This window comes from Tachysurus fulvidraco, chromosome 2 (assembly GCF_022655615.1).
Source record: "Tachysurus fulvidraco isolate hzauxx_2018 chromosome 2, HZAU_PFXX_2.0, whole genome shotgun sequence".
NCBI classification, from domain to species: domain Eukaryota; kingdom Metazoa; phylum Chordata; class Actinopteri; order Siluriformes; family Bagridae; genus Tachysurus; species Tachysurus fulvidraco.
Genome location: NC_062519.1, coordinates 1892759 through 1905258, shown reverse-complemented (window position 1 = coordinate 1905258; position 12500 = coordinate 1892759). Strand labels below are relative to the sequence as shown.

The following is a 12500-nucleotide window of genomic DNA, read 5'->3' as shown; positions in this document are numbered from 1 at the left end:
AGGACATCTGTTATAATCTGACCGAAGACGTGCTGATGCAGTAAACACAAGAGCCTGTGCAGAAAAAAAAACATAATTCACATGGACAGCTTTGTTCCTGTGATTTTGAATTATGGGAAAACGCAGTAAGACGTACTAGACGTAGAACCGATCGAACACGATGCTCTCTCTCACGAAGCGTGAGATATTCTTTAGCTTGTGTTTTAGACAGCGTTACGATTAGGCGGAGCTGGTGAATTCTGGATTCTGATCGGTTAGTACTGTAGGTGTTGAGAATGAACATATTAGTGAGATGTTTATGGATTATTGTGGGTTCTTGGCATATCACAATTTCTGATCTTTCTGATAAAGAAACAATAGAACATAGAACTTCTACTGAATAGTCCTTGGGAGTTCTAAAAGAAATGGATGATAAAAGCCTTCTGGGATGTTTGGTTGTTCTTTTGTGGGAACCAGTAGATCACCTTTGAAGAACTCTTTTGTCTGGGAGGTCACGGGGGCTTAGTGGTTAGCACGTTCGTCTCACACCTCCAGGGTTGGGGGTTCGATTCCCACCTCCACCTTGTGTGTGTGTAGTTTACATGTTCTCCCCGTGCCTCGGGGGTTTCCTCCGGGTACTCCGGTTTCCTCTCCCGGTCCAAAGACCTGCATGGTAGGTTGATTGGCATCTCTGGAAAATTGTCCGTAGTGTGTGAGTGTGTGAGTGAATGAGAGTGTGTGTGTGCCCTGTGATGGGTTGGCACTCCGTCCAGGGTGTATCCTGCCTCGATGCCCGATGACGCCTGAGATAGGCACAGGCTCCCCGTGACCCGAGAAGTTCGGATAAGCGGTAGAAAATGAATGAATGAATGAATGAATGAATGAATGAACTCTTTTGTCTTAGAGTGTGTGCTGAGTGAAACTCCAACTTGCTAGCATTATTTTGCCAGCAGATTAACATTTAGCTCTTAGTACTCTGTTCTGTCGTTGGATAATTATGGGTTCTATTTAGATCTCATACTGAAACTGGGAAAATGGTTCGAAAGATTTTACATCCTTCTCCAGAGCTGCTGGTAATCATCAGCATAACGACGCTAAAAGATGTCATGTGAAGAGCCAAGGAATTTGTGTCACCGATATATAATTTGTTAATGAAGTTTTCTCCTCCTAATCTAATTTTGAGACACTTTGAAAATCTCCAAAGGTCATTTCAAACTCAATTTCTTTTTTAAAAAAAGGTCACCATGAGAAAGACGCTGTGATTAACCAAAGTAAATAATAGCCGTCGGTCATGAGTGTTGTGCAGTCTGGGCGAAAGCCCAATCCTCGACCGGGGTTCGTTCTGGAGGTCATGTTTTTTTTTTCTTTTCCTCACAAAGCAGAAACTGAACATGATGGATAGCAGACCATAGATACAATATCTGTTCTTACAAGGACCCATTGTTTGCTTCCTCTTCTTCTTCTCGACTTATTTGCTTCTCTTGCTTATTTGACTTATTTACTATTATTAAACTAACCCAAAATAAAAGATAAAATGGATTGACTTTAGTGTAAAAAACATCACTCTGGCAACCTTAATCCAAGCGCTTTGGTGTGTCCATTGACCGTTCCTGTAGTGTTTCTGGAAGGCACCAAGAACCAAAATATCCCAAGATCATTTGGCGGCTCCACTGACCTGCTACTCTTCAGCTGTGGAGACCCATCCAGCAGATGTCGGTTTATCTGTGCTGAAGTTAACGGCCGTCGGGTGAGGAAGAGGCATCACCACCACTCCATCATCTGCTCCAGGCTCAGCGCATATTACAGCCGTGCCTCCTGCAGGCTCTTGTTCACCTCCTTGACCATTCTCAAGCACGTGCTGAAGCTGAAGATCAGATCTGCGGACATTACGCTACTCTCGATATAATTAGATCAGTAATTAATAAACGATCCCTGCTTAACACCTCGAGACACAAGCCCCGTTTCTGACAAGAAAAATCTCACAGAAACCCAAGAGCATCTCATTATTACGTGATATGGATCCCATTATTATTAGAAAAGGTCTTGTTCCTATGAGAAAAGCCTCTGGTTAGTTAAAACTGGGAATTATTTTTCAGAAATACTTTACATGTAAATGTCACACAAGCGCTCTTGTACAGTATGTGAGCTAAACACAGATCAGTTTATTTATATTTAACCTTTTCCCCCAGTACACAGACGTTCTAGTTCACCATTATAGGATTCTAGGATTATATATATATATATATATAGTGTAAACAAATGAATGCTTTTCTGGCCATGAGTCTGTTGTTCTTTCAGTGTGAGACGGAGACGTGTGTTTTTCCCTCTCTCGATAATCTTACACTGAAATTTAGTGTTAAAGATAAATCTGAGCTGCTTTTTTAGATGAACACTTTGCAGCAGCTCAGAGAGCAGAAATGGGTTTGATATCAGCATTTACTCTGAAGATACAAATATCTGTGTGGAGAAAATATCCTTTTTTTTTTGGAACTTTTCTATGAATATATCACTTCTAGTATTGTAAAGAAAAACAAAAATAGTGATGAAACACCACAAATTCCTGAGTGTCTATTTTCATATGAGCTTCATATTAACTCCACTGTGGAGTGATACGTGACGAAGACGTTCAATACTTAACATAAGTTAATGGTGTAGACCAAAAAATCTACTTCTCTGAAAATAAGGAACTTTCCCCTTGAGGTCCATCCATTTATTCTCTACCGCTTATCCGAACTTCTCGGGTCACGGGGAGCCTGGGCCTATCTCAGGCGTCATCGGGCATTGAGGCAGGATACACCCTAGACGGAGTGCCAACCCATCACAGGGCACACACATTCACTCACACACTCACACACTACGGACAATTTCCCAGAGATGCCAATCAACCTACCATGCATGTCTTTGGACCGGGGGAGGAAACTGGAGTACCTGGAGGAAACCCCCGAGGCACGGGGAGAACATCCGCACACACAAGGCGGAGGCGGGAATCGAACCCTTAACCCTGGAGGTGTGAGGCAAACGTGGTAACCACTAAGCCACCGTGCTCCCCCCCTTGAGGTTGTTTTTTTATTATTAAGATTAGCAATAATAGTATCACTACATATATGGAATAACATCATGACCTAGAGGAATTGTAATATAATACATATAAAGTCCTCTTGACAGCTAGTCAGGCTGCTAGCATGCTGCTGCTAACACAACTTCCAAACAATATAAAGCTTGGTCCTTAATGCCCCACAAACTCAGAGATGTTAAACATCTCCTTTTAAACACCAAAAGCAATGAGATCTGACATCTCTGATAACCCTAGATCAATGTTTTCACCATGGAGCAGAATCTTCGGTGTCAGATCCGCTTCCAGACCCGTCTCACAAGGCTCCTCATCCCATCCATCTTCATCAGAAGCCCCCGCTGCAGTTTTATCGCCCCGGTTGATAGATTGCAGGATCGGATCCGTATCAGTTCCATGCTGGCATGACGTCTGTCCAGTCTCTCTGAGCATCACCTTCTGCCCCCCCGTTGCTGAACTGGAGATCTGATGGCTGATCTCTCTCTCTTTCACACAGAGAGAGATAGAGAGAGAGAGAAAGAGAAGCTTGCTGCTTTGGCTTTGAAACATTAGCTAGACGTAAAGACATGTAGACAAAAGGCAAGGAGCAGAAGACGAACTTCCTGCTCAGTGTAAATCAGCACTTTTTTCATTGCTTTCTCATTTAATTCGCACTGACGTATTTTCACTCAAGTTAGCTGCTCAGCTTTCGTCACACAGATTGTTATTCCAGCACTAATAAACGTAGCACACGGTGCTATCGTCGGTCGAATCTAATAAGCTATAAGCATCGCCTTTTTACGAAGCGTACAAATCAATTTGCCAAGAAGTTAGAACAGGGAGTCATGCTAGTGTCGAGTCTTTACGCTAGCAGCCCCGGAGAGGACGGTTAAATATTTTATTGCTTGTACTAAAAGCATTAACAAAGGGGAAAGAAGAAATTCAGCACGACGTGCTAGTATTAGCGTGATCCTCTATGTGTAATAGCCATATTGAGATGCGTCCAGGATTTATTACAGTAAGTTTCTTGCACAGAAATCCCACCCAGCCCGACAGGCAAGCCCCGCGCTCCTCCGAGTCTCAGCTTATGTTCTATAAAAGAATAAATAGGATTTGGTGCAGATTGCAGACGAGCAAATTTGTTGCAGTGCATCTGTGTGAATGTTCGAACACTTTCTTATTATTAGAATTTAAATGACTTGCTTTCACTTGCTCTGTATTCTCTGATACTTATCACGTTAATCCCTCTGCATCGCACTCACAGCTACATTAATTAGCATAGTGCCGCTCTGCTTGTGTGTGTGTGTGCGTGTGTGTGTGTGTGTGTGTGTGTGTGTGTGTGTGTGTGTGTGTGTGTGTGTGTGTGTGTGTGTGTGTGTCACTGTAACCCACAAAGTCTAGAAAAAATATTCTGGCATGAGAACGTAGAGGTAGAAAAATAGATTCTAGCTAAAGAGTGTCTCGTACCTGGTCAGGATCAGCAGACAAAATAATGGTTCTTGTTTTTGGGGCTACAGGCACTGCAAACTGGCTGCTGATTGGCTACACATGTCACATGACATTCATTTGTTCATTTTCTACCGCTTATCCGAACTTCTCGGGTCACGGGGAGCCTGTGCCTATCTCAGGCGTCATCGGGCATCAAAGCAGGATACACCCTGGACGGAGTGCCAACCCATCACAGGGCACACACACACTCTCATTCACACACACACACACTACGGACAATTTTCCAGAGATGCCAATCAACCTACCATGCAGGTCTTTGGACCGGGAGAGGAAACCGGAGTACCCGGAGGAAACCCCCGAGGCACGGGGAGAACAAACTCCACCGTACCGTTAACATCCGGTGAAACTTCCCTGAGGATCTCAAATTAATTTATTTGTAATTAACGAATTTACTTTCAGTTATTTCAGGTGAATCGCTTGTATCCCAGCACGAACCCCGACCGATATTTAACCTCTGACGGGTTACTGCGATTTTATAAATACCGGTTAATTATTGTTTATCATGGAACAAAGACATATTTGACTAGCCGGACAGTTAGCCGGGCAAAAGTATTGGCACCCTGTAAAAAGAGATAGCGATAGTTGTGTCTTTGGTAGCTGCAGAGACCGAGCTGCATTATTGGAATGTTTAGTGCATGACGTGTTTAAGAAGCTCTTTCACGTTTTAGTCAGTTTTTTAGCTGGATTTACAAATCTGACAAAAGCCAGATTTACAAAAGTTTCCTCATACACACTGTTAATAATCAGCCATAAATGACCAAACTCATAGAAGGCATGGCCTTCGATGAGTTTGGCAGAGGATTTTCCTGTTGCCGTCACTGTGAGCTGTTCTCATGTGCAGGATCTCAGAACATGAACGTCGTCCTTCAGAAGGCGGCAGCTCATCAGTCTCAGAAGTCAGGAAACGCTTATGAAGGATGAGACGAGTCTCTGTGGAGGAATTAGTCTGGATTGTGGGATGGAGGGAAAACTGGGACTGTCCAAGGTGACTTTGTGATGATGTTCCAGAGCACACTCTAAAATTCAGCTGAGAACTGCAGCTGGTGTGGCCTGGACCCAGTCTGCATTCTCACACACACACACACACACACACACACACACACACACACACACACACACAAACACAAAGAGTTGTGTTTAGAGGCTTTTAGTGATTTCCTCATGTCTTTAGCGTTTGCATATTTGAAGGCAGATGCTGACCTCAGAGTTCAGCGAATTGAACGCGACTGAATTTGAGTTAAATGACACACTTCAGTGATCATACTCTTAACTCAAAAGGTTCAGGATTTTGTTGTGATTATAGAATCGTGTCCACGCCTAGTGCAGGATCCTGAGCAGATAATCTTCTGTTGTAACAGAAAGTCAGACTGAAGTAACAGGTTATTTTTTTAAACCACAACCTTCTTCTTTAAGCAGTTTAAGCTTCAGCTCAGAAGCATGACATCACACCGCGTTAGACGAAGAAGGCAAACAATTGCTGTGGAGTTAAAAGAGCGGCAGGGTCAAGAGTAGGGTCCCTGGGGTCAAAGGTCAGGTGACACTTCTACTATTTCATAGTCATTTAAGGAAAGGAAGTGGTGCATCCCTGTTTCTGTGCCCTGGCGCCTGGAGACCTGTTTATCCAACCCCAGTAGGAGATCCGTTGAAGCCCAGCCACCGCTCCAGCGCACCTTAATGGAGCCAGTTGTTGACATGAGGCCGACTTTCGCTGCTTTTTTCACCGCCGATGTGGAATGGATTAAGGCTCGAGTCCGAGTTAAAGGCCCCCCTCATGAGCTTTAGAGACTGAATGTGGGGGAAGGGTGGGCGTCACTTTCTGAGACTAAACACTAAAGAAAAAAAAGGGGGTTTGATTCGAACACTTGACAGATGGGTAAGAGTCATCTTTGGTCGAATCAAACGCTAAAGATCCATTGAAGCCGATTTGAATGAGACGCTAGCTGCTAGCGACCTGACAGTTTTGCACACAGACAATATAAATACCACTTTGGGAAAAGGTGGGGGCATGGGGTAAGAAAGGGGTGTGTGTGTGTGAGTGTGTGGGTGTGTGGGAGTGGGTGTGTGTCTGTGCATGTGTGTTTTGTCGAGTGTGTCTGCGGTTCCACCGCCTCCGAATAGAGTGCGTCCTTGTGTGCATACCATGAAAGTGGAACTCTTAAAGGGCTGTTTAAAAAGGGACGCCCCCTCTTTGTGGCCAGTGTTCAGTTCGCTGTATTGAGAGTTCTTTGTCCCGCTCTTTCATCCTGCCTCACAATAGAGCGGGCCATTTGAAACACAACAGTAGATGAACTGCGCTGACAGTGTATTAAGCGCGGATGAATTGCCAGTGCGAGGCATAGATCAATGTCGTTCAACCTTTGGCGCACACGGGGCCCCGGCCTTGTCCCGGTGAAATGGAACAGGTTGCCGTCTGTACGGGCCGAGCCTTTTCACGTCCGCTAATTATATTCATGTTTTGCTGAAGCAGAAGTCTTTTTACAATGTGTAAATCACCACAGAGCGTCTAGAGTCGCTTCTGTGGGAGCTTATTTTGTACTGCGATGACAGTGACAATGGTTTATGTAGAAAAAAGACAAGTCATTCGATGGCAGAGCCTCGCACCGGCATATTTATTTCTTCTTCAGCGAGAACGTCTTCGTAGCACATCGTTCTGGACGTCTCCGAGGCATCAAAAGGGTCTGTCGGTGATCGTGCAACCGCTCTAAACGGCAGCTTGGGGAGGCTTGTTTACACAGAACACAGCTTCAGCCACTTAGCAAGAACAACAGGGGCCTCGCTGTGTGATAAAACACTCATCCCCACAGGGACACGCACTCAATCATCCCCGCCGTGTTAGCGCTTACGTCTGGGCAGTAAATATTTGGGGTTATTAATTCTGAATAGAATGAACATTTGGATTTATTTGTGCCATGTCAAACGGTTACTAGCGCAGAAAAGTGTTTTAGCAGATCGAGACTGAGCAGCTGCTTCGAAATAGTTTCTAACATTTCTGCATTTTTAGAACAGTTTTTTGTTTCTTTAGGTTTTTACAGTATGTCGTTTTCCCTTTCTGGTCTGATTAGCAAATAAATGAGATGTCTTGTTAAGAGAATAACCTTTTAGCTCACCCTCAGTCCTTTGTGTTATCTGAACATTATTATTAAACATTATTACTCATTTATTTTCCTCGTCTCCCCTCAGGTGTGGTTTAGTAACCGACGAGCCAGATGGCGCAAACAAGCAGGAGCTAATCAGCTGGCAGCGTTTAACCACCTGTTACCTGGAGGGTTTCCTCCAACTGGAATGCCAACTCTGCCAACCTATCAGCTCCCAGAGACCACCTATCCTAGTACCACCCTCTCCCAGGGTAAGAACCAGTCACGAAGACGTTCTTCCTTCAGTTCGCTGTTTGTTCTTGTTCTAACACCGTATGTGTTTGCATAGTAGACGGCAGCAGCACGTTGCATCGTCCTCAGCCTCTCCCACCTTCCTCCATGCACCAGGGTGGGCTCTCAGCCGACGGTAGCTCCGCATACGGCCTCTCGTCCAATCGCCACACCTTCTCCAGCTACTCGGAAACCTTCATGACTCCGTCGGCTTCGAGCAACCACATGAACCCGGTCAGCAACGGGCTCTCCCCACAGGTCAGAAGACATTAAATCACCTTCATCAGTGTTGGAGCAATGTTAAAGCTGCGGTTTGTATTAAAATGGGATTTGATCAGACTTTTCACCAACATCGACATCCCTCTGTCCCTTTGTTGAAATTGTGTTTAAGATAAGTGGGAAGAAATGAGTAATAGATTTTTATTCATGGGCCAGGTGAAGAAACACTTTTAAACATCATAAACCGGAGATTTAATGTATTAATTAATAGATTTATTTTTATTAATCCCGAATCAAGAGTTTCTTTTTTCATTGCAGTTTTACCAAGGCGTCATGGCTTAATTTAAATAATCCACACTACAGCACACTTAAGTGCTGGATCCTGATTGGTCAGAAGGTGTTGATTCATTATCTGTAACAGCAGCTCTGTCTGTAGTGCAGCTGCAGGTCTGTCACTCGGTACCCGAGCGGCTTCTGTTATCTGTCACAGGTTTCTCATCTTTTTAAGTTTGTAGTGTTTTTGACCAGGTTCATTTATTTCCACATACTTCTGTGATGTTCGGTGTTTTTCCCCCTGACTCTATCTTCTGAGCAGTTTTTGTTCAGTGCTGTTCAGCTACGTCCCGAGTCTGAAGCGCTGTTCAGTTCCCGATCGGATGTCTGTTGCTAAACACGTTTGGCACCATGTTGTGGTGTTAACACCGTAAATGCTTCAGAGCAGTGTTTCTTCACCCCGGGGGAAAAAAACCTGTTTCTGCATTCCATGTGTTAAACATTCCTCTTCCCTGGATTAAGAGCAGGGTTTAGAACCCGTCTCATTCCGCACTAAAGCTCACTTAAACGTCACAAAATAACGGCGATGTGGTAGCCAAGTGGTTAAGGCGTCGTATTACTGACAGGAGGGTCATGAGTTCGAATCCCTGCTCCATCGTCCCTCAATTGCTCAGTTGTATAAATTGAAAATAAAAAATGTAAGTCACTCTGGATAAGGGTGTAAATGTAAATGTGAAGCGTCAGTCTGAGTGGATAAGTGTCATTAGACTGGCCTTCGACTGGCGTGCGTTTGTAAACACGTGTGCAGTTGCCGTGAGTCGCCATGCAGATCACCGGCTGTGTTATGAACGTGTGTTGAGAGAGAGAGAGAGAGAGAGAGAGAGAGAGAGAGAGAGAGAGAGATGAAAAATGATGCGTATTGACACGAGTGAAGAGTGAATTATACACAATTACCCATCAATACTGGGCAGTCCTGCTGACCCTCACCAACAAGATGTGGCTAACAAGCAGAAAATAAGATTGAAATGGTGTGTAAAGAGTTGAAAATGAATTTTAATGCTGCATTTGTCCACAATTACCCCTCGCTCACATGTTTTATTGAGAGTTTTTTCTCGCTCTCATTCTTTTTTGAAAGCAGATTGGGGAACATTTCGTGGTATTAGCTCTCTCTCTCTCTCTCTCTCTCTCTCTCTCTCTCTCTCTCTCACACACACACACACACACACACACACACTCTCTCTCTCTCTCTCTCTCTCTCACTCACTTTCACTCTCTCTCTCTCTCTCTCTCTCTCTCACTCACTCACTTTCTCTCTCTTTCTCTCTCTCTGTTTCACTCTCTTATTACCCCCCTCTCTCTCTCTCTCTCTCTCTCTCTCTCTCTCTCTCTCTCTCTCTCTCTCTCTCTCTCTCCCTTTTTTTCCCCTGAGAAGAAAGAATGAAGGATTTGATGACAAAAAAGAGCTTTTCCATTGCAGCAGGATAACACGGGCTCCTCGCCGTGTGTGTGATTGTTAATCACAGCACAGAGGTTTTAAACGCTAATGCTCTCCTGCTCAACCTGCGTAAAAGCCCCAGCACACGGTTTAATGTGCGGCCGTAAAACCCGGCTACAGAATCGGCTTCTCAGGATTCCCCGATAAACGTTTCCTGCTTTAATGCTCTGTATTCGAATTTTGCCGCTTTTGGGATGAAGGAGAAACGATTTTTTGTGAAGACGCTAGCTTTTTAACAATTTTGTAAAAGTATGGCATTTGGGGGGGGGGGGGGGTCTGCTTGGAAAATACATTTAGGCTTTTTAGAAGTAAAACAGTTCAGAATTTTGGTGCATGATAATTATGGAATTATGCAGTTTTATGGGGAAAAAAACAGCACTTTGTGACATTTATTAAATCCTAATAACGCCTGACACGTCGAAATTTCTGTCCATTTTGTGGAAGTCGGTTTCTGTTGTTCTCTCTCTCTCTCTTTCTCTGTCCTTCTCTCTGGGCCATGTGCTAGAGCCATCAGCCTCTCATCGGGCTGGAGATATATGTCCGGCCTGACAGCAGAGCCAGAGTTCAGCCTCAGCTTCGATTCTGTGCTCTGTGACTGCCAGCACTTTCACACGAAACCTCAGCGCGAGTGTGAGTGCAGGAATCCCTACCGCACTCCAGCATCTGCTGCAGTCACTTACTCCTGAACTCCACATCCGTCCTTTCAGCGCCGATTCTCACACACGGCACTAAACCTCAATCTGGCTAAAAACTTAAAGACAGCAAGGAGATTCCTGGCATTCCGGCAGAGATTCCCGAATAACGGGTCGTTCGCTTCGTTCGGCCCCATGAACGTTCCTTAGGAGAAATGACACCAGGCTAAAAAGTCTCTGGAGTCCTGAGATTTTTTTTTTTTAAAAACAGAAAGAAATGTAAAGATTCTTTAAAATACACTGGATAAAGAGTTGTGAGGTTACGTTATGGTGATCCTAACACTTTCCCAGTACTCCTTTCCCAAGTTCTCTCTTTAAAGATAAACAAACAAACAAACAAACAAACAAACAAATAAATAAATAAATAAATAAATAAGCTCTTCCCTTTCGTAGATATAAAGCACCGCTGCAGTATATTGAACATCTGCTCGGTGGAGACAAGCTATTTCTCCTTATGGCTGGTAGAAATGGACCAAAATGTTATCACTCCTGGCAAATAGGTTGCGGTGGCCGAGTGGCTTGCGGTAATGGATCCCTGCTGATCTCGGGACAGCCGTCGCAGTCACCTTTACAATCCCATAACCCACACAGACACACTACATTTTCTCATTACGACCGGCAAAAAACTCATCGCCGCTCACCGGCCGTCGCTCGTCCTCGCCGCCATTGGCAGGAAGTCAGGGGGTCGAAGTCGCAGCGCCGCCGTGTCAAAACGAGATCCATTAAGCTCGTGCTCGGTGCTCGACCAGGCCAGAGGTACGGTGGTAGGGATTTTTTTTTAGGCCCTTTTTCACTTTGGAGCACAGCAGGTGCTGGAAGAAGGGAAGGAGAAAATGGACAGCGGTCACTAGGGAAACTCAGGTCAGGATAATAACAAGGAAGACGATGTGGATGTCCATGTTTTTTTCACCTTCCTTCCTTGCTGTAGAGGACGTGTCACTATGTGGAGCTCAGCAGAGACGCTGCGAGACCCTTAATAACGGCCATGATGTCATGCACAGAAATATTAGATGTAATCACGAGAAGATACACAGACGTTTTTACATATATAATATATGTGTGTGTGTGTGTGTTAGAGAGAGAGAGAGAGAGAGAGAGAGAGAGAGAGAGAGAGAGAGAGAGAGAGAGAGAGAGTTGTGGGGTTAATTTGATTCTGATGACGTAGGGAGGAATATTTAATAATAAATTAATATTTTAAAAGTTACAGCCCAAATCAGCGTGATTGGTTAATCCATTGCAGTCATTGCCTTTTAAATGGATGCATTAGTCAAAATCTTTGTATTGTTTCAGTCCTAATTGACTCCGACACCTTGAGGATTTCTGTAATGAGAGAAGAGAAATGTCTGGACGTGTGAGTGAGTCAGGATGGAGAGTGAGAGTGAGGAAGCCTCAATGCACACACTCCTCACACTCCTCGCTTTGATCCTTGTCCCCGGGCCTGTGTGTGTCCGTGCTGCCCGTCCTCACCGCTCTCACTGTTGCTGCTCTCTGGCTCTCAACAACTGTCAGGCTGAGATAAGGGACGAGAGACGTGAGAGACGCGAGAGACTCGGACTGAATCGTTTCCCTCCTCGGCCTCGCTGCAGCTCAGTGCTTCACACACATCGTCTAATGAGCTCACTTTCTTCCAGCTTCCATCTTCTGTGTTCCTTACTGACTTTCGACAAGACCTCTGTTTCTCCTGCATATAAATGAGCACGCACACACACACACACACACACACACACACACACACACACACACACACACACACACACACACACACACACACACACACACACTTGGGCATTATTATAAGCTGTAGACTGGGCACGGTGTCAGCTGGCTAGCTCTCAAAGCAGATGAGCGCATATCTGTATTTATACCACCCTGTACACACTTCCCGTGTGTGTGTGTGTGTGTGTGTGTGTGTGTGTGTG

At 44.7% G+C, this 12500-nt stretch overlaps 1 protein-coding gene across 4 annotated transcripts in view; it reads left to right on the top strand.

Moving 5' to 3' along the window:
• Positions 1-12500, top strand: part of pax7a (paired box 7a) — a 52682-nt gene that overhangs the window by 27503 nt on the left and 12679 nt on the right. For 2 of the 4 annotated variants that reach the window (XM_027168806.2, XM_027168805.2), the window contains exons 6-7: positions 7718-7883; positions 7964-8160. In XM_027168806.2, the coding sequence (XP_027024607.1) occupies positions 7718-7883; positions 7964-8160 (363 nt within the window). Of the gene's footprint in view, positions 1-7717; positions 7884-7960; positions 8161-12500 lie in introns of all 4 variants that reach the window. The other 2 variants (XM_047803796.1, XM_047803788.1) reach the window with 1 other exon arrangement.